The sequence below is a fragment of the Desmodus rotundus genome, chromosome 7 (assembly GCF_022682495.2).
Source record: "Desmodus rotundus isolate HL8 chromosome 7, HLdesRot8A.1, whole genome shotgun sequence".
NCBI classification, from domain to species: Eukaryota; Metazoa; Chordata; class Mammalia; order Chiroptera; family Phyllostomidae; genus Desmodus; species Desmodus rotundus.
In genome coordinates this window covers 3,395,122-3,416,806 of record NC_071393.1, presented here as the reverse complement: position 1 = coordinate 3,416,806, position 21,685 = coordinate 3,395,122, and the positions used below count along the sequence as shown (strand labels likewise).

Sequence of the window (21,685 nt, the reverse complement as noted above, 5' to 3'; positions counted from 1 at the left end):
AGGTTCGCTGCTTCTCCTGGCTGTGAGGACACACCGCTGAATGGGAAGGGCGGGTTGGCCAAACCTGAGACCACACCTTCCAGGCTGGTCTGGGGGGCACCATCTCCCTGATGTCTTGTAAGATAACCTGTCACTTTATATGTGACAGGGACAGGAAGCGGACATGCTGGCGGGGGCCGCCCAGCAGGTGCAGGAGGAGGAGTGTGTGCGGCGGTGTGCTGGGAGCCACACTCCCCCAGCGTTTCTCCTCGGCTCCCACGCTGCTGCCACTTCCCACACTGCTGAGGCCAGGTGTGTGGGGTGTGTTCCCCACTCTGGCGATGCCGTGTGACACCACATGAGTGTCCTGCAACCAGTTCCATCCTGGGACTAACCAGAGTCAGTGCAGACCCCACAGCTTAAGGGCTCAGTCCCAGGAGACTGCCCCGTCATTTCAGATGCCAGTTGCAAGTCATGAGACCCCAGTCACCCTCTTTGACTTCTGTCCAACTTGGCTGCCGTTCAAGGTCCCCGTGACCTCCCTCCTCGGATCCCCCCAGGTGTTAGAACAGCTCACAGAGCCCAGGGAGCACTCCTGATGTCGGGCGGTTTATCACATGACAGGGGTCATGGCCAAGGGTGCAGATGAACACCTAGAGGAAGAGGGATGCTCGGGGACCTCTGGGAGTGTCCCAGGTGCAGGACTTCTGTCCCCGTGGAGGTGGGGTGGACACCCTCCCAGCTCCTCCACCATCAATGTGTGGTTGCATCTCACATGCCCCCTACTGAGGACCTGGCCTGCAACCCAGGATGTGCCCTGACTGGGAATCCAACCATGGAAGGCTGGCGCTCAATCCACTGAGCCACACAGCCAGGGCTGAAAATTCTAAGCTTCTTATCATAGCTTGGTATACCTGGTGACCAGCCCCAAGAATCACCTCAATTAGGACACAAAATGCTCCAGGAAACTCCAAAGGAGTTAAGAGCTCTGTGTCAGGGGTCGGGGACAGAAACCAATTTATATGTATTTCTCATTATTTTACTGGTAGAAATCCAGTGGGTCTGCTTCCCCCTCCAAAGGCCCCCGCCAGGGGCCTGAGTATATGACTATATTGTGGCCGCTGTGACAAATGACCAGAAGCTTGATGCCTTGAAACAACAGGAGTTTATTCTCTTACAGTTTGGGAAACTAGAGGTCTTCCATGAAGGGGTCAGCAGGGCTGTGCCCGCTCCAGAGGCCCTAAGGAAGGGCTTGTTCCTGCCACTTCCAGCGTCTGGGGGCTGCCAGCAGTCCTCGGCTGGTGGCTGCATCGCCCCAGCCTCTGCCTCTGCCTCCGTGGTCCCATGACCTTCTCCCCGTGTGCCTCTGAGAAGGATGCTTGTCATCGGACAGAGGGCCTGGGTCGTCCAGGATGACCTCATCTCGGGTTCATTGTCTTAATTACCTCCACAACAATTCTTTTCCCACATAAGGTCACACTCACCATTTTGGGGGGTAAGGAGGTGGGCGTAGCTCTCGTGGGGCAGCAGCCCTTCAGCCCACTGGAGCAGCCTTTGCAACGTCAGTGTGCGAGTCCCCGAGTTCCTTTCTCTGCCTGGGAGTTTCGGCATGCTGGCCCTGGGAAGGAGCAAGGAGCACCGACTGCATGGAAGATGTAAATGATTTACCGTATTTTCTGCTTCTTTCTGTGCAGAAGGGCTGCCAGTCAGGAAGAGGCCCAGGGGCCCAGAGCCGAAGGGGAAGGATGGGGCGCGCTTCACAGTGTGAGAGGGGATCACACAGGCTCTGGCAAGGAAGCTCCTCGCCATTTCAAAATGAGTCTTAAAAAATTGAAAAACATTTTTTTGACCCATATAAAGTGCAAGAACAATCAAAAAGAGAGGGGGCAACTATAGATGCAACAAGATTGAAGAGCTGTATCAACCAATTGTTGGTGCTTTGACTCAAACTCCGACTGTTAAAAAGAATGCGGGCCCTGGCTGGGTGGCTCAGTTGGTTGAGCATCGTCCCACATGCCAAAAGGTTGTGGGTGCAAATCTCAGTCAGGGCACCTACCTGGGTTGAAGCTTCAATCCCCGGTCAGAGCACACACGAGAGGCATTGATAATGTGTCTCCCTCTCTCCCTCCCTCCCTCCTTCCCTTCCTCTCTCTCTCTCAAATTAATAAACATGTCCTTAGGTGAGGATTTAAAAACAGAAAAAAAGAATGTGACATTTGGGGAAATCTGGACACTGATTGGCTAAGTAAAGATACTAAGGAATTATTGCGAATTATAGTAGGTGTGATAACGACATTTTGGCTCTGTTTAAAGAAAGAGCTCTTCTCTTTTAGAAATAGTGAGCCCTGGCTGGTGTAGCTCAGTGGATTGAGTGCCAGACTGTGAACCAAAGGGTTGCTGGTTTGATTCCCAGTCAGGGTACATGCCTGGGTTGCAGGCCAGGTCCCCAGTAGGGGGCGCTCAAAAGGCAATCATACATTGATGTTTCTCTTTCTCTCCCCTTCCCCTTTCTATAAATAAAATCTTTTAAAAAAAAGAAAAATAGTGAAATGTTGTACATGTAATTATATGATATATGGCATGTGATTCAGAGTTCAACAGGAGAGGGGGCAGAAATACAAAAAGAGAGGTTATGAGTTTTTGATTGTGATGGCTGCATTATGGGAACACGGAGTTCATTGTTCTAGCCTCCCTCCTTCTATATACTTTCCATAAGAAAAAGTTAATTAAAATTGAAAGTCCTGGAATCTTCACCGCCGGGGAGTGAGAGAAATAACTGAGGGTGACCCCATTCAGTGAAATACCAGGTATGTCTTACAGAGGATAATAGCGCCCATTGTGTAGCCCTCGGTGGGCCTGGCCCCGTGCTGAGCAGCTCCGCTGACCGTGTAGGCTGACTGAGGTCTGTGTGCCGCCCCAGACATGTCTAAGATGCCGTGTTAAATGAACACACACACACTGGAGTTTGCAGGGCACATTCCCAGTTTTGGAAGTTAAAAAATAATATATATGCCCTCCGTGCTGGTGGGAATGTAAAACGGCTCAGCTGCTATGAAAAGCTCTTTGGTAGTTCTTCAAAAAGTTCAGCGTAGAATTGCCATATGACCCCCCAATTCCACGCCTAGGTGTCCACCCCAAAGAACTGAAAACAGGACTCATAGCAGCACCCCTCACCATGGCCAAAAGGTAGGCAGTGTGATGGTTTATTTTTTGTGTGAACTTGACGGGGCCACTGAGCCCAGATATTTGGTTGAACATTGTTCTGGGTGTTTCTGTGAGAGTGTCTTCTGGATGAGATCAGCATTTAAGTAGGTGGGCTTTGCAGAAAGCAGATTGCACTCTCTGCATTGGTGAGCCTCCTCGTCCAATCAGTTTAAGGCCTTCGTGGAATGAAGACCGACCTCCCCTGAGCCAGAAGGAGTCCTGCCAGCAGACGGCCTCAGGCTCGTCTGCAACGCTGGGCCTTCCCTGGGTCTCCAGCAGATTTTGGACTTCCCTGTATTTACATTCACATAAGCCAAATCCTTAACATCTCTCTTGTTTCTGTTTCTCCGAAGATCCCTGAGTACCACAAATGGAAACAACGCAAATGTTTAACCAACCGGCGAATAGGTAAACAAGTACATACTTACGGTGAAATATTATTCCGCCATAGAAGGGATGAAGTACTGATTCGTGCTACAACATGGATGAACCTCGAAAACATTCTAAGTGAGAGAAGCCAGACACGAAAGGTAACTTGTTGTGTGATTTCATTTGTGTGAAACGTCCAGAATAAAAATCATAGATAAGACAGGAAGTAGACGCGCCATGGCCAGGGCCTGCAGAAGGGGCGCTTTGGGGAGTGTGACTCAGCATGGGTGGATTTCACTGCAAAATTAACAAAGAACCTGCCCCATCGGGATAAAACTGTGTCATCTTTGTAAATTAATCCCCCTTTTCTACTGAATATTTATGGGCCTCTTGCCGCAAAACTGGTTGTGTCCCTGTCGGTCCTGCATCGCCAGAACAGCCGACCTTACTAAACATCTGCTTTCTGGAGAAGCAGAACAGGTTGGTTTTCACGAACCCCGGTCACGCCTGCTCCTTCTCCATCATCTCTGTCCCTCACTCTCCCTGTGGGCAGGGCTTCTGGGATGAAGAACTCAGATGATGGGGTAGTTCTGTGCTGTTTTTTGTCCTTCCAGCACCCACGTGCCTTTCTCTTGCACCAACCAACCCCCTGATTTCCTTTGGGGATTCATCGCTGCCTAAGGTTTGACGAACTCTGAGGTTTGAGAGACTTTAGCTTCATCCTGTCTCTAGGAACGGGCACGTGACCTGGCCTGGCAAATCCGAGCATCCCAGCCCTGAGGCCACTGTGACCGGCCCAGGGATGGGCACAGGACTCAAAAGGCTAATGATTTAGCCACTGTCTTAGTCCATCTGGGCAGCTCCAACAAAATACTGTAGACTCGATGGCTTCTAAGCAACCGGAATTTATTTCTCACAGCTCTGGAGGGTGGGAGTCCAAGATCAAGGTGCCGGCGGACTCACTGTCTGGTGAGACCCTGATGCCCGCCAGCCATCTGCTCACTGTGTCCTCACACGGCATAAAGGGAAGGGAGCTCCCAGGTGCATGTTTAATAAGGGTACTAATTCTATTAATCACCTCCCACAGTCCCCACCTCCTAAAACCATCACATTGGGGGTTAGGGTTTTACACTATGAAGTTTGGGGCAACAGTCTATGGCAGGTACTAACCTGATATGTGTGCTAGGACCCTTGGAAAAGATAATCTCTCCTCTGGGATTGCTCGACCAGTAAAAAATAACCTACATGTTTTGAGACTATGATGAAAGCACAGGGAAGAAGCCAAGAGATGAAAAAAGATAGTTTCCTTTCAAAGAAATTTTAAATTTGAAATAATCTCAAACATACAGAAAAGTTGAAAAGAATAGTACGTTCACCCAGAACTGCCAAGCATAGGGACTTTTCACATTTGCTGGATTGTAAAATTTTCATTAATTTAACAAAGTTCATTAAAAAATTTTGATAAACCAGTTTGAACATCCAAGATCCAAGAGAAAGCTGTCATCTTGCTCTTTGGAAAGCAATTCTTGAAGGACGGCCATCCTTTCAAGAGAGAAAAGTGATAAAACCCTCTTCTCAGAAAAAGAATGAATGTTTTTCATTCAGACCAGAGCTAATGAATGAACGTATCGATTTTGAAGGCTGCTCATACAACTTGGGATAAATTGAGCCCCATTCACTTAGTGGTTCTCACCCATGGGTGTCTCCGTCCCCTGGCCTGTTGATTTCAGCCTTGTGAATGGCATGTGCCTGGTAATTGATTGCTAATGTGGAAGTATTAGAGTTTGAAATGTCAGTTACATACACAGCTGAGACAGACGGTTAGCTCTATGATGTTTCTCTTCGGGCCAGGCCTTTTTCTAAGAACTTTAAAATGCCTTCTTGTGTAGGAGAGAAAAGAAAGAAGTGACAGCCCATTTATTTATTTATTTATTTATTTTTGTTTAAAGATTTTATTTATTTCTTTTTTTTTTAAAGATTTTTATTTATTTTTTGGAGAGGGAAGGGAGGGAGAAAGAGAGGTCGAGAAACATCAGTGTGTGGTTGCCTCTCGTGTGCCTCCTACTGGGCATCTGGCCCATATCCCAGACATGTGCCCTGACAGGGAACGGAATCAGCGATCCTTTGGTTCTCAGGCCAGAGCTCAATCCACCTAGCCACCCCAGCCAGGGCATGGTTTTCAGCCTTGCAGTCATTTGGGGGTTTCATCAAGCTGTAGATTTGTTTAGCAAGATCATGCTATCCATTGCCTGTGTCGTCACGGGGAAATCTGTTGGGAAAATCTGGGCTTGCACAGGGCTTCCTAACCCTCTGTAAGGGCTGCCCGACCCCTAACCCCTGCACGCACTCATTGGAACTCATCGGAAAGTGACACTCCCATCAAAACTGGCTTAAACAACAATGGGAAGTTGTCAACTTTTATAACTGAAAGGTCCAGGGTTCGAGCTGACCTCAGATGTGCTAGGATCAGGGGTCCAAGTCCCCATCTCCCAGCTCTGCTCTCCCTCCTATTGACTTTCTTCTGAGGCTGCATGGTGGCAGGGTGGCTGCCAGCATCCTCGGAGACTCAAGTCCAATGGCAAAGAACCTCTTTTCCAGAAGCTCCCTCAAAGTGTGCTGGGATTCACGCTCATGAATCTGCACTTGAATCAATCGATCGCTGTGACCGGCAGGACTCCACGTGCTGATTGTTAGGCCTGAGTCACGTGGTTCACCTCTGGTCTGGGGTTGGGAAGGCCCAGTCAGAACACAGGGGTAATGGACGGGGGGAGAGACGAACCCTTCTAAATGCAAGCGGACCTGTGACAAAGACGGGATGCTAGAAAGGCAGTCCACAAGTGTCTACTCTGCCCCAAGTGCCCACCTTGAGAATGCCCAGAAAGGACCAGGTGAAAGAGAATGTGTGGCCAAGAGCCAATCCATCCCCGAGAGTGGGAAAAAACAACCCCATGATTCTCGAGAAAATAGATGATGTTATGATATGTCACATGTGGTGAGGAGACACTTCTACTTCAAGGAGCCAGGGAAACAGATTTTTCTTCGGTAGAAGACTTCTCAGAAAGTGAGTGACACAGCGCTGCTTCCTCTGAATGGCAGGTCTTACAACACTACTTCCCCATCGTCCTTCGGCCCCTTGTCGCTCTTGACCCCTTGCTTCAGGCCTGCTTTGCTGGACCACAGGTTTCCTCTGGTCTTAAAGGAAACATCGGATTTTCTGGTAGTATCATTTAGAATGCATCCTGCAGTATAATAGAAAATGCTACTGCAGTTAATTAAACCAGATGGCGGGGCGGAGGGCTGGGAGGGGGTATACGTAGTGTGTTTGATTTTTCACAATAGGAGGCCCAGAAGCGAGAGAAGTAGGAGCTGATATGGTGACTCAACAATGCTGTCAGGGACACAGGCTATTTATACTTTCCTGTCCCTAATCCTGAGCTTATGTACCTTTGTTCTCAGGCTAGGCCACTCCTGCTGCAAGATGGCTGTGGCGCTACCTCAGCCGGGCTGCTCCCTGGCTGCGTTCATGTCCAGTTGGAAAGAAGGGAGGCAGGTCAAGGCTCTTTTTCTTTTCTTTTTTTTTAAATGTGATGCCTTACCTTTTTATGTGAAAAGTATTACATTTTATATATATATAAAATTTATAAAAATGGTAACTTCCATTACCATTTAGTCCCCTTATAATAAGCCCCTCCCCCCAGCAACAGGCTTTGATTTGACCATCTGGAAATTAGAGACAGCAATGTCTAGGTTATGTCAGCTACCAGGTGTCAGGCTGTTTAGTGACAGTAGGTCCTTTGTCTCTTGTTCCCTGGGCGCCTGGTGCCTAGCACAGTGCGGGAGCACAGGGGGAACCAAGCAAGGTCTGTGGAATGAGTTCCCCTGGCCTCTGTATCCCCCAAAGACCAGGTTCTTGACAAACGGGGGGAGGTGGGTGCCAATGAATGGAAGCTACGCCCTGGCTGGGGTGGTTCCGGGGTTCAGGCCTGTGAAGGGGGGGGTCGCCCTTGGATTCCCAGTTACAACACATGCTTGGGTTGCCAGCCAGGTCCCCCATTGGGAGTGTGCGATCGATGTTTCTCTCCCTTTCCTTCTCCCTCTCTTTCCCTCTCTCTACAAATAAATAAATATATTTTAAAAAATAAATGGAAGCTTTTATTATTGGAGTTGGAAGCTATTATTATTGGAAAAAAAAAAGTGCTGGGGAACAAGATCTTCTTTCACTGATGTCATCTACTAGGGACTCTCAAGTGAGGAGGGAAAAGGCTCTTTTACTAAAGAAAGATGTCCGCGTGGAGGCCAGTCTGGAAGAAGAGATTATACCAGATGGCGTCTTGGGCAGACAAAGTAAGTTCCGAACAGAAAATTTAAGGATGGTGGTGGCGGTGGCTGCGGCAAATGAAGTTGGCAGGGAAGCAGGGGCATGGGGTGGAGGATAAAGCAAAACCAAAAAAGAACGCTTCCCCCCAACGCATTTTTGTCCTGATCTTTCCCTAATCGCCACAGCCCTGCAAGTGTTGTAGTGCTGCTCCTGTATTACGAATGGGACCCAGAAGCAAAACCAACACACCCGAGCGTGGGCACGTCTCCCAGGCTTCAGCTTCCTGCGTGGAAGCCCCGGGATGAGATCCAGGCGGACGTACAACACCTGCAAGGACAGGTAAACACGGAGAAGGCGATGAAAATGTCGCGAGGGTGGTGAGATTGTGGGCGACCAGGAAAGTCTAAATAGCGCTGACATTATTTTTTAAAGAATAATTCTGCCAACATAGGAACAGGACTGAACGAAACCAAACGCTTTTTCCAGCCGCGATCTCCCGGCGGAGCACTGACTTATCCACCGGGTTCGAGATCAGTCAGGACTCCGGGATGCATCCCAGACTCCGGGGCAAAGTTCCTGGCTCATTAACCGGGGTCCCAGCCGATTCAGCTACACGTTCCTGCGGCTCCAACGAGCAACGTCCCCCTCCACCCCCGCCCCGCCCCGCCCCGCCCCGCCCCCGGCGCAGTCAGACCACCCACCACTAGACGTCTCCCGCGGTTAATGAGCACCGCCTACTGGCGGTCAGACTCACTGCCGCTTGGCCCCGCCCCTGAACGAAACGCGCATGCGCCCCAATTCCTCATCGCCTTCCTAGCTTCTCGCGACAGCCACCCAGAGGTGGCGTGTGTCTCGCGATAAAGGCTTATTGTCTCGCGGGACCACGCCGGCAGACGGGCTCTCGGGTGGCCCTTGCCGGAGAAGAGGAGCTGCATGTGTCGCTTCAGCTGGCGGTAGTGGCGGGAGCGGAGGCGTCGGCGGCTGTAAGACCCCCTGGGTAACGACCCCTCGGGCTTATCTCACTTCGGAGAAATTCGTGTAGAGAATGTGGGGAAAGCCGAGGTGTAGCTCGGCGGAAGGGGGCCGGGCCGGGCGTCTCCACATCCCCGCCCACATGGGCCCCGCAGGTGCCCCCGGGATTGCCCCTTCGCTTCAGATCTGCTCTCTCACACCGGGGCCTCCCTTGCCACACCAGTGCCGTGACTTCCTGCCCCTTCCCGGCTCTCCTGCCCGTTTCCCTCCGGAGTGGCTCCCCACCCCCTCTCGCTCCCATCCTCTTTCCTGACCCTGCCCTCTAGGCATCTCCGGCGGCCCGCCCCTTCTTCGTAGGTTCTTTTCTCCCACCTGCGGTGTGGCTTGTCTCTCTTGCTGCAGTGTGCACCCCTTCCATACCACCTCAGACCTCTTCCCTGTGTCCGCCGAAGTGTCGTCCGCATCCTTTCCCCCCATTAGTTCCTCTTTTACAGCGTCCCCCGCCCCTGGCCCCGGTTCACTTGCTTCCCTGTAGACCTGATACAGCAGGGCGTGGCCGGAATTGCTCCTGTTGGGTGGATCCTCCTGGCGGCTGGTATCCCTCACTTGGCCACGGAGATGTAGCCGGTTTGGGGTGGGGACCCTTGGTGGGAGGAGGCGAGAGCAGCCCCGACCACTGCTTCTCTGGCGTCTTGGTCCAGAACTGTGAAGATGTGTTCTTTTCCCTGCCCACAGGTGCGTGAGATGGCTGCTGACATTTCTGAGGCCGGGGGGCAGGACTGCAGAGGCGACTCCAGGGGCAATACCAAGTCAGACGCAGATTACCCGCTGCGAGTCCTTTACTGTGGAGGCAAGTGTTGCAGGGCGGGGAGTGGCCTTTTCCCTGACTGTTCCTTTGCCTTGTGATAATAGACCCACACTTGGCCCTTGTGAGCCTTTTCCAGCCGCCTTTGTCATTGGGTGGGTCCGTAGCTGGGGAGGGGGCAGTGGGCGAAGAGGAGGCGCGGGCGTTCACCCATTTCCCCACCTGTGTGGCTAGTTGTTGCTACTTGTCCTGGGGAAGCTAAGGGTCCCGCGGGAGCAGAGGCCGGGAAAGAGTTGTTTCAGCCTGGCGCCCCTGGCCAGTTTGGCTGCCAGAGGGGGGCTTCTTAGAACAGATGCTGGGTCCTAAGGGATGGCAAGGAGGTGGGGAAGAAAAGCTTGCAGTGCGTCTGGAGACGCCAGCAGTTTTGTGTTAATGTATTTAATTATTGGCCAATTCCCACATTTATGTTCACACATCGGATTAGATTTTCCTCCGGACAGGGAGGCGGTCAGGACCGGAAGTTGATGGGGTTTCAGTGGTGGGTAGTAGGACAGTCCTGGGGAAGTGTTCTTGGTTTGATTTTAAAAATACATATATGCATATATATTAGTTTGAATCAGTTTTTTTATCCCCTTTGAGGATTTTTCCTCATTTTCAGGACAGACCTATTTGTGAATTGTGATGCTCTCATTTTATTAGTGTTTTGGAAGTTTCAGAGAACTTTGAAGGTACAAGACAGTAATTGGGCAAAGAAATATTGATGTTTTTAAGTAAGTATTTTAGACTCCTTGCGTGCCTAGCAATGTTTGTAGGTGCTGGGGACTCTGTAGGACGTAAGTCAGGGAAAGCCCTTGTTCTCGTGGACCGAACATGCTGTGAGTGGAGTAGAGACCTCACTGGAGACCAGGTGCTGTGCAGGGAGAGGCGATGTCACTGAGTTCAAGAATTGTACCAACACGTCCTTCATCCAGTATCTTTGATAGTAAAATAAAATTAGTGTCAAATAACCTCAGTAAGAGAGTAGGCAGGGGAACCTTTCATAGGGTGGGTTGAGCCTTGTTACAGTATTCATTTTATTTGGTTATATCGTTTGCCTTTGGGGTCACGGGCCAGCATTACCAGCCACACGACCTTGGGCAAGTGACCTAGCTTCGCCAAGGGCTAGAGTGTGTTTCTCGGGGTCTGTGAAATGAAGATGATGATGGCCTCTCAAGTCAGATGGTTTGTGCAAAGTAAAGCTTCTGGTACAGCAACCAGCACAAGAACATAGTGCAGTAAGCGCTGTTGTTATTGTTATTATCATTAGCATCATCATCATCATCATCATCATCGTTGTTAGAAAAGTGTACTAGTGTAGTCAAGAGCTGTTCTTCGTGTCCTGTTTGATCAAATCTGAGACTCCATATTTTGTAAGGTATACCATTATCTTAGGTTCCAACAACAAAGAAAAACATGGTCAGATTGACATAGCATGATTCTGAGATTATCCTTACAAAAGGGAGACAAGCCCCTTCGAATTGGTGAAATGCAGTGTACGAAAGCCATCCTGTGCAGTGGCCGGTGTCTCTCCCCAGGTGGCTTTTGAACAACAGCAGCAAAGATGCCATCCCCCGCCCCGTGCGGTGCTTTCTGTCGACCAGAGGTTCCTACGCGTTTTAAGAAAAATTTGTTTTCGTTTCACTCCCTAGTTTGTTTTGATATTCCAGACACTAGGATGGAGACCGTGTTAATTTTTCCGCGAGGGCTTTACGGTCCAGTTCTGGCAAAGCATTTAGGGAATGTTAAATGTTCGACTAATTGGTAAACTGACTGTAACTATGAATTAGGAGTTCAGGAAAGGGATGGGTCTTTGTGCAGAGGGGAGTAGGGAATTTCCAAAGAAGTGGGAAACCTTGGGGAATAGGTGGACTTCGTAGGGAAGGGTGAAGGAACTCATGAGAACGGGATGGTGGGAGGCGTAGTGTGGTGTCCTCAGGGAGAGGGGAGTGCAAGGGCTGGCAGGGGTACGGTGAGAAACAAGGGTGGCGGGGCACGGGTCATTTCTGGGAAGACAGTTGACATTAGTTTTGAGACTTCAGACTCTGAGGTCAGTCTGAGTTGGATTCCTGGCTTAGCCATTTACTCCTTGTGTGACCTTGGCCAGTTCCCACATTTATAAAATGGGTAACAACAGAGACTACTTCAGAGGGCTGTTGTGAAGAATAAATGAAGCATAATGCTCCCAAAGGCTCCACCTCCTGATACCATCATTCTAGGCAAAGGATCTCAAGGGACACAAGGAACCCTTGAGGGACACAAATGTTCACACTAGAGCAGAAAGTTTCGTGGGTGACGGAACTCTGTTCGTACTGGATCACGTCGGCAGGGACATAATGTCAGGTGCTCCGCTGAGTGATGGGAAGTCGGCAGGTGGCTGCACGAGCTTAGTCTTGAAACGCAGGTTTACAGATAGTGAGCAGTCCGCAGAGGGAAGTTAATTTTAAACGCAAATAACGGTGAACTCAGAAGGATTGTCCAGATTTTTTCACTGTGTTAGAATTTCCTGAACCAAGTGTTATTTGAAATGGTGTATCAAGTTTTACAACTTTAGTATTTGCTGTAATGATATTTAACCCATAATTTATACTGTAAGTATGTCTGAATACCTGTACCTATTAGTATTTGAACTTGAACTGTGAGGGTTACAGAGCTCTGCTTAACTAGGGAAGAGCTTTAGTAAACTTGAGGTAAAGAGATACTAGATTCCAGTGTTCTCCGGCCACACGCCTGTGGTCATGTAGGTGGTAGCCTATGCCATCGGATGAGTGTTCCGCCTTTTCTACGGGGCTTCATCTACAACACACGAAGCAGGTCGCTGTCGTCTGGCTGGCACGCGGCTGCTGCCCGTGTGTGTTGTGTGATCTCCATCAGTGGGGAAGGGCATGAGCTTCAGGAACAGACCAGGGTTCGGATCCTGCTCTGCTAACGGGAGCAAGTGGCTTGTTTACTCTAAGTCTCATTTTTTCACCTGTATCTGACAGTGATGGGCATTCTTAGCTTGTAGGGTAGTGACAATTAAACATAATCATGGATAAAAAGCACAGCAAAGTGCCTGACGTAACAGGCGCCCAGCACATGGGCACTGCCGCTCTCAGTGATGGCTGCCACTCCTTGCCCTCCCCCAGCTCAGGATCCCGGGCCCACTCACCTGCGCCATCTTCACCGTAACAGTAACAACAAACACAGCAATTGACCCAGGAACAGGATTATAGTTACAACTGGGAAACCGTGTGAGTTCTCTGGTCCTTTGGCCCATGTCAGCTACGCAGTGACAAGATTAAACTGGCGTTCCTCCTAGCTTCACAGTTTCTTGATCTCATGTAGCATGACATGAGGAAGGAAGGGAAAGCGCTCTGCGAGGAAGTGGAAGCAGAGTGCTGCGGAAGCTCATAGCCGTGTTAGTGTGAGTAAAGCAGCGGCCCTTCTGACAGCGGCAAGTGCTGTGTCGGGGGCGCTCCCGTCTTGGCCAGTGCCGACCCACCGAAGTGGTGGTGCTGAAACCCTAATGTGTGCGGGACCGCGTAGTTGCGTCAGCTCGAGGGGGCGGTCTTCTTTAGATCGAAATGATCTGGGTAATGTTTCCATTAGCTGTGTGACTTTTACCTTAAAAAAGGTGGGGCATGATGGGTAGCATTTGAAAAGTAGTACAGAAATAATACAGAAAAAAGCAGAAATGAGGCATTTTATCAAGTTGAAAATAAAAGTTATGATGAGTGCTGTGTAACTATGCATATACATATATATTTACATTTTTAAATCTTGTTTTCTCTCCATTTCCACAGTGTGTTCGTTACCAACAGAGGTAAGTTCTTTTAAAATTCTTAAACCTCTGCATTTGAGGTCTTTGATTTTATGGCTAGCTTGAGAACTTCTTATTTTTCATTTTTTCATTTTTTTTTTTTAAAGATTTGCTTATTTTCAGAGAGAGGGGAGGGAGGGAGAAAGAGAAGGAGAGAAATGTCACGTGTGAGGCGAACATTGATTGACCAGTTGCCTCTCGCGCGCCCCCAACTGGGGACCTGGCCTTGCAACCCAGGCATGTGCCCTGACCGGGAATCAAACCAGCAGCTTTTTGGTTTGCGGCTGGCACACAATCCACTGAGCCACACCAGCCAGGACTGACTTCTTATTTTCTATCATTTGATAGTAGATTTTCAATCTTTTTATAGAGAAATTTGGTTTAGAGTATTTTTATGGTCTGACAAATTGTTTTTACATTTTGAGTCGTGTACACCTTTTAGACTTGGCTATCCAGTTTGGATTTTTACATGGAACTCACGAGTAGTCAGTCAGCCAATAAAATGAGTAATCGTGAAGCCAGAATTTGAAGTGCAAGCAGAGGAAAGCGTGAATTCTGTGTAAGACTTGTGTAACAAGCTTCTCGGTCATGCTCTCTGGGCAAGTCATGAAAACAGCGAGGCCCTGCGTGCCCAGAGCAAGAAGTAGGCGCTCGTTTTGCCTGTCGGCCCCTTTTCTCACGGCGCTGCTGTTTGGTGGAGAGGAAATCAGTCACTGCAGTGCGGCAGGGCCTCGTTCCTTCCCATGTCTAAGCTCTTACGGGCGTTTCCTGGTTGAACGTGGACGTCCTGTGGATGAGGCAGCAGGTGGAATAGTTAGTTTTATTCTTTATGTAGCAAGTGCAGGGAATGATTGGGAGTTAAAATATGTTGGATGATTGAAAATATTTTGTCGTAACTCAGTTTGTTCTTTTTTCCCCCAGTACTGTGAATATATGCCCGATGTTGCTAAGTGTAGACAGTGGTTAGAGAAGAATTTTCCGAATGAGTTTGCAAAACTCACTGTAGGTATGAACTTTTTTTTCTTTCATTAATGCTTACATGTCTGAAACAAATGCACATATGACAGTATTTTAAAGATATGGAAGTCTTTAGTAGGATAATTACAGAATTATAATCTCTTTCTATGAACTTTAAAACGATTGTAAGTTATTAGGCTAAAATTCGTTATCTGAAATCACACACTGCTGCATGTGTCTTCTCTCTGAGACAGGGTATGTCAAAATACCACCTTTTTTATGTAAAGAAGAGTAAGTGATCTATGGGCAAATGTATTTTCACTCATTCATCTAACCAGTCATCTCTTGTGAACATGTCATATGCTGTACGCTGTTCCGAACGCCGAGGGTAAAGCAGTGTACCGAAGGTGTGTTTGAAAGTTACTTTCTAGAAGGGGAGACAAAATAAGACAAACAGTGTAATTATGTTACATAGTGATAAGCAAAGAATGAGGAGATGAGAATTACTGGGGAGGGAATTTGAAATACTAGGTAGTGGCCAAGAAAGATTTTGCTGAAAAGATGGCATTTGAGCAAGACCTGAAGAAAGTGTGGGAGTGAGACTTTAGAACATGGGCGGAGACCACCCCGGACAGGGGACACTGCCGGGCACAGAACCCGGGGTGGGAGCTTACCAGCATGCTCAGGGAGCAGGAGGGCGGCCTTCGTGTCTTGAGTTTATTGGAGGAGGGCAGAAGGGTGGGAGAGGAGGTCAGCGAAGCAACGGAGGACCACATCCCAATGGCTGAGCGTTTGAGTGACACCAGGCACTGTTGGAGGGGTTCAAATGGAGGAGAGAAGGTCTGACTGATTCAGCAGCATCCCTGTGGCTGTTGTCAGAATAGGCAGAAGAGGAGCACAGGCAGCAAAGCAGGGACACCAGCTAGGAGGCTCCTGCAGGAGCCGTTCAAGATTCAGTGGCAGCCGGAGCAGAATGGTAGCAGTGGAGGGGTGGGGGGTGGTCAAGCTCTGGGTACATTTTGAAGGTAGAGCTGACAACGTTTTCTGGCGCCTTGCCTGTGGGGAGTGAGTAGAGGGCCATCTGGGGTTTTGGCCAAAGCAACGAGACTGGAGTTGCTGTTGGCAGAGGTGAGGGAGCGTGTGGAGGAGCAGACCCGGTCTGTGGGGGCTGGTAGAAATGAAGGCAGGCGCGGGCGGAGGGGGAGCCTGGGCGGGGAAAGGCCTGTCAGGCGCACCCGTGGAGCCTCCCTGGTCGCTGCTTTGATTTCCCTTGTTTCCGTGACGCACGCCCTTGAAACTGCGTAAGGCCCTTGTGGAGATGAGCTGCACGGCCACTGCCAGTGGCTGGGTGACCTCCTGCAAGCCTGGTGGTGCGGTCAGTCTGCACGGTTGGCCCGGGGCGTGCACTGCCCAGGGCAGGATGTGACTTGAGGAGCGGGGGGACCTCTTCTTAGTTGAGAGCGGGCTTCCTGTTAACAAGGTCAGCACGTTCAGGTGCCGTCCACTCCTGCAGTCTTGAGTGTGTTACGCTCCTTTCACGTGGCTGAAAAAAATTGTTGTCACATAGCAAAGACTTTGTTTTGTCTTCTGTCACCAGACACTTAAAAGAATTACATTGGAAGGACTCTAGCAATATAGTCATTTGCTTTATAAATGGCACACTCCATTGTTGATGAAATTGTTTGTGTACGGGGTTGCTCAAAGGTGATTTTTTTTTAAACATTAGTAGGAAGTGATGTTCACGCTTTTGGATTTTGTTTTTCCAAAAACAAACATGTAGAAAACTCACCCAAACAAGAAGCTGGAATTACTGAAGGTCAAGGAACAGCGGGGGAAGAGGAAGAGAAGAAAAAACAAAAGAGAGGTGAGACCTGAACCCGCGATTTCACGTGCAGGAACCTGCCCCTCTGCCAGGAGAAGTCCTTCAGGGAAGCGTTTCCAGAGCGAGCGACCACTGCCTGTTCCTGCAGGTCCACTGTGGTCCGCTCGGGGTGCAAATCGCACCGTCGGGGGGTAGCACGTGGCAGGGCTTGGGCTTTTCACCAGTAAATTAGATCTAAGAAAACAGGCTTTATTTGCCATGTACACATAAAAAGCAACCAGCCAACTTGCTGATGATTTGGAAACTATAAAATATTTCTCATTACTTCTGACCCCTCAGTTGAATTTTTTTCCTACTGGGGGTGCACATGCCCGTCTGGCCTGGGACTGAGTCCTTCCACTCCGGACCTTGTCCTTGCCTGTTTCTTCCTTCATTCTCCCCTCTGACTAAAATCAGCTAATTGAGTATTTTCATGACTTTGCATCTTTTAAGAAAAGGTCCAAGAGCCCACGTCTCTCTTTGCCTTATCCCTCTGCTTCCCTTCCTAGCCAGGCTTCTTTAATAAGAAGAGACTCACTGTTCTGTCACTCGCTGCTTGCTGCTCAGTCTGTCCTGAGCTGACTTTCACACCACTGGAGCCCCTCTGATAAGGGCCACCAAGGGCTCGGAAATTGCTAAATAACAAGGGCGTTGGCGCACACCCCTCGGGAAGTGGTACACCTGCTTGGTTTCTGTGACAGTCTTTCTCATCCTGTAGTGAAGACTTCTCCCCGGTCTTCCCCACAGACTTCTCGTCTCCCTTCTGTCTCTCAGAAGTTGTGTCTCCCAGGACTCTGCCCTCTGACTGTCCATTCTGCATGTTCTCCTCGGGTGATTCTTCCACGCTCGTAACTTCTGCCCCCACTTGACACTCAGGTTCCCCAGTCTGTATCGCTAGTCCCGGCGCTCGTCTCCAGACGGGAAGTGTGCGTGGTCTCGCCGGCACCTCAAGTGCAGTGCCTCTGAAATACACTCAGCCCCCAGGTCTGCGCCTTCAGTTCCCCCGGGCGGGATAAACTGTTGCACAGTTATCCAGTCATCTGAGCCAGAGATCAGAGACCTGTCACAGGTTCTCTCTTGTCCCTCTTAGCTCTAATTTCTGCTACTTTTCTTTCTTACGCTCTCTGTTCTGAGCCATTGCTTTGGTTTATATTTTGATTCATTTCTGCCTGAACTAATGCAGGCGCCTCCTCAGTGGCCTGTAAGCTTTACTCCTCACAGACCCACCCTCCACACTGGAGGGTGGTCCTGATAAAACACAAATCTGGTTATTTCATTCCGCATGGTCATTCAGTGGCTTATCTTCTGCCTCAATGTAAAATCAAGTAGCAGAGCTTGATGTGTTATCCCTTTAACGACTGGTATGTGATCTTGTGCTTTTCTGGCCTCATCTGCTACATACGGGTAAGGGTCCTTCATCAAGATAGGTATAGTTCTCAAACACAATGCCCGTTCTTACCTCTGAGCTTGCTCCATTTTCCTGGAACGTCCTTTCTTAAACTTCTCCAGCCTGGACAGTTCCTTATTCTGCAAGAGCTTAGATGCCGCTTCCACTAGGAAACTGTTCTGTCCTTCAGCAGCAGAGTAAGCCATTCCTCTTCGACATGCTATATTCAAGGATCCTGTTTTCGTAGATGGTAGGTTGCTGTACTCATTTAACTTTTTTTGTCTTCACTAAACGAGAATCCTTGGAGGGGCAGGGACTGTGTTCTGTTCGTTTTATGTCCTTAGCTCAGTATTGGCATGTATTACTTAAGTATTTATTTATTTATTTAAATATTCTTTTCTTTAAAGATTTTTTTTATTTTTAGAGAGGGGAAGGGAGGGAGAAACAGAGGGAGAGAAACATCAATGTGTGGTTGCCTTTCATGCGCCCCCTACAGGGGACCTGGCCTGCAGCCCAGGCATGTGTCCTGACTGGGATTGAACCAGTGACCCTCTGGTTTGCAGGCTGGTGCTCAATCCACTGAGCCACACCAGCCAGGGCTCACTTAAATATTTATTGAAAGACTATTCACACATGTGTTCACTAATTTTGTATTAGAAAAAGACACTTTAGAAATTAATAATTGGTACCTTTTCAAAATAACAGATTTAAAGACGGTATTCTCTATGTTAAAAGTGGAACAAGTAATGCTGAGCTCTTTCTTAATATATCAAGGTGGAAGGGGTCAAATAAAACAAAAAAAGAAGACCGCACCACAAAAGGTTACAATAGCCAAAATTCCCAGAGCAAAGAAGAAATACGTGACAAGAGTGTGTGGCCTTGCAACTTTTGGTGAGTTTACCCTTAAGTATGTTTAAAACATGTGAACTGTATATATATATTTTTTAAAAATCTGGTATCATGAAAATTTCACAGGTGTCATTTTTAGCTTCAAAATCAAATTTTGAGGAAATGTTATCTTTGGCAGAGGGAACTGGTATAACTTTTTCCTTTTCCAGAATTTCTGCTTGGACACATTTTATGCAGAATAAGGAGGGTGAGATAGGCTCCCTTTGAAGCCTACCAGTGCCGCTTCCCTGGTCCTGCAGGCTTGGTGGCAGAGGGTTGAGGTCTGGCTCGTCCCCCTGGGAATGTCGGCAGAGGGGGAGGGAAGGCGATAGGCGCAGAGGGACTTGCTTCAGAGCCCCGTCAACTCCTGGAGGCCTAGAATGCATAGTGGGACTGGGTGAAATCGCAACCCACAGTCCCTTCTGTGACAACACAGACTGCAAAGCACTCGCCGGGCCACGTTGTAAATACTAGGTTTGTTTCTCTGCTGTCAGTTGTTTCTTTCTAGGAGGGATAAACAAAAGATCTTCATTGTATCCAGAAGTGCATGTGTAATGGAATTGTGTTACTGGATTTATTTTGGTCTCACTGATAAGTAGTGAATGCTATGGGTGATGCTATTTTTATAGATTGAGGTTTTATTTGATCTTGAGTCTTTGAATTTTTAAGACCACTGTAATAGTAACTACTGCTGTGAAAGGAACATGAAACCCATTAACGTGATCTGTTTTATGAATTTAAAATGCCGATCAAATTTCAAAATGGAAAACTATCTTTGACATAACTCTCATTATAGTCTTGCTCTCTCTTTTCTTAAAATAACAGAAATTGATCTTAAAGAAGCACAAAGATTTTTTGCTCAAAAATTCTCCTGTGGTGCCTCAGTGACAGGGGAGGATGAGATCATCATTCAGGGAGACTTTACAGATGACATCATCGATGTCATTCAGGAGAAATGGCCAGAGGTGCGTATATGGACCACATCCATCTACGGAGAGAAGCTTTGAAAGCAAGTTGCTTCTGTGTTATTTGAGATTCCAACTCACGGCCTGTGATTATCCGTGTTTTACAGGTGGATGACGATAGCATTGAGGATCTTGGAGAAGTGAAGAAGTGATTTCGAAAATGTGTCTGTATTTAATGGTCTGAACTGAGAGTTGATATAGCCAAAGGGGGAGAGGCCTTTTGAAAAAAAGATATATTTATCCTACAGTAAAACTGTAGACTACCCTCGCCCTTGGCATTTTCACTGTTCTGTACAAGGCTGCTTGTTTTTTTTATTGCCAAAGTCTAATAAACAGGGGAGGCTGTCATGCTTATGCATGAAATAGAATTTAGTCAAATAAAAATTTTTGATCACTTGGTACTGACGTTTCTCTTTCTCTCTTTTAAACTTTTTATTTTTGGAAAAACACTGTAGACTTTTTGTGGGAAGTTATCTGTTATTTTTTTAAATGGTCATGATTTACTCAAATCGTGATTTCAAGCTGAATAATGTTTTACAGAATTTTATTTGGCTTCCCCGCCAGTGATAACTATCCCCTTGCTGCTTCGGTGCGCTAGTGTTCAGACGCCTGAGCCCCTGATAGATCTGTGGTTGAATCAGCTTCATTGTTACCAAGCCCACTTTGTGGGCCCCTCTGCATCCTGCTGGTAGGAGTTGTTCAAGCTGTTCCGGACGTTATTTGGTGACGTATATTAAAAGCCTTAACACCATCTGCACCGTTGGACCAGTAAGCCACTCTGACATTATCCTAAAGATGTGAGTCTTGTGTTCATCATGACATTACTCATGATATCAGAGATCGCAAATGGTACAAATGAACCTCGGGGAGGCGGTGAGAGAAGTGATGGTGCATCGTGTGGTAGAGTGTCACGCATCGCTGTGCGTGGGAGGCCGTTCACAGAGGCCGAGAGTCCCCGTTCCGGCTCTGCAGGACGGTGTCACGTTCTGCTGGCCCGTTGCAGATAACTGTAAACCCGTGTTCAATATATCGTCTGGGAAATAGCAGTTGAAACATGTTTTTCTCACAAGAGAAACTGACAATTTTCATGAATGCACTAAATGAATTTAAACTTTGTTTTTATAAAGGTCTTAAGTCAGGTGCTACAAATTGAAAAGAAGACTCATGGTATTTTAATTGCTCTAGACACCTTTAAGAAATTTGAAACCTACTGTTGATTGCCATGCAAATTACAATCTTGAATGAATGTTTTCTTTTTTTAATAATTAAAATCTTAGAATGTGTAGTAAAGATGTAAGTTAAAGAAAAATTCTGCATTAACTGTGAACCTTCCTAAATATTGTGTGGTGGAACAAATTTACCCATCGAGACCATTTGGCACGTGTTACGTATGTATTCTGTTGGTGCTGGAAGATGTCTGTGTGCCTGTATCAACACATGTGACTTCATGTAAAGATTCTTAATGTTCACAGTTCCTGCCGAGTGCAGTTTCAGTCCCTGCACAGGCAGCAGCGGATGTCACTGCAGGAAGATGCGGGATTAAAATCGTCCTTGCGTACACCACGTGTGCGTCTCTTTCTTCGACCCGAGTTAACCGTGCAGCAACGTTCAGTCTGATTAAAATAGAGCAGGGCTGGTTCTGCTGATAGGACAGGATCGGCTTTAATTCATACGTCCTCCTCACGTGTGTTTTAGGGAGCGTTTTCGCAGTCTAGTATTTTTAGCAAACATAACCCTAGTTCTTGAACAGCCTTATCTCATCATATGTGTAAGAGATGTGCCGTGATTAAGTTGGCAGCCTCAGATGCAAATACAGTTTTGGTATGTAGTTTTTATTCATGAAAGAAATAGATGCTGATAGTAATTTTAAATTTCTCTTTAGTTATCACATAGAAGCTTCAGTAAATCAGCTATTGCTGAAGATGGAATCCATGGTAGCTTTCTCAATTAAAAATGACTATTTTAAAGATAATTCTACCTTTTAGATGGCGATCTTTGCTATTTACTAGATTACTTAAGAAATAGGGAGACTGGGAAAAGTCCATTGACCCCATCAGTTTGAAATAGACTGAGTGTAAAATCAGATGCAGTATAATTCTTAGAGCTGTCAGAAGACACTTTATATCATTTAGAAGTTATATC

The 21,685-nt window shown here is 47.7% G+C and overlaps 1 protein-coding gene and 1 long non-coding RNA gene across 3 annotated transcripts; one reads left to right on the top strand and one right to left on the bottom strand.

Annotated features, from left to right (window-relative positions):
- Positions 1-5,552: 5,552 nt before the first annotated feature.
- Positions 5,553-9,571, bottom strand: LOC123480374 (uncharacterized). Its single transcript, XR_006656353.2, has 3 exons — positions 9,215-9,571; positions 8,120-8,197; positions 5,553-6,791 (listed from the first exon to the last, which is right to left on the bottom strand). It is a non-coding gene; the product is annotated as an uncharacterized lncRNA (long non-coding RNA).
- DENR (density regulated re-initiation and release factor) lies at positions 8,697-19,944 on the top strand. 2 transcript variants are annotated; one of them, XM_024567130.3, is made up of 8 exons: positions 8,697-8,853; positions 9,578-9,692; positions 13,469-13,488; positions 14,407-14,491; positions 16,223-16,306; positions 18,465-18,581; positions 19,404-19,543; positions 19,651-19,944. In XM_024567130.3, exons 2-8 carry the CDS (start codon positions 9,587-9,589, stop codon positions 19,693-19,695), a joined length of 597 nt encoding a protein of 198 aa, XP_024422898.1. In that variant the 5' UTR covers positions 8,697-8,853; positions 9,578-9,586; the 3' UTR covers positions 19,696-19,944. The 2 variants fall into 2 exon arrangements, with proteins under 2 accessions (XP_024422898.1, XP_024422900.1); XM_024567132.3 differs by having other exon boundaries at positions 8,728-8,867.
- Positions 19,945-21,685: the final 1,741 nt, after the last annotated feature.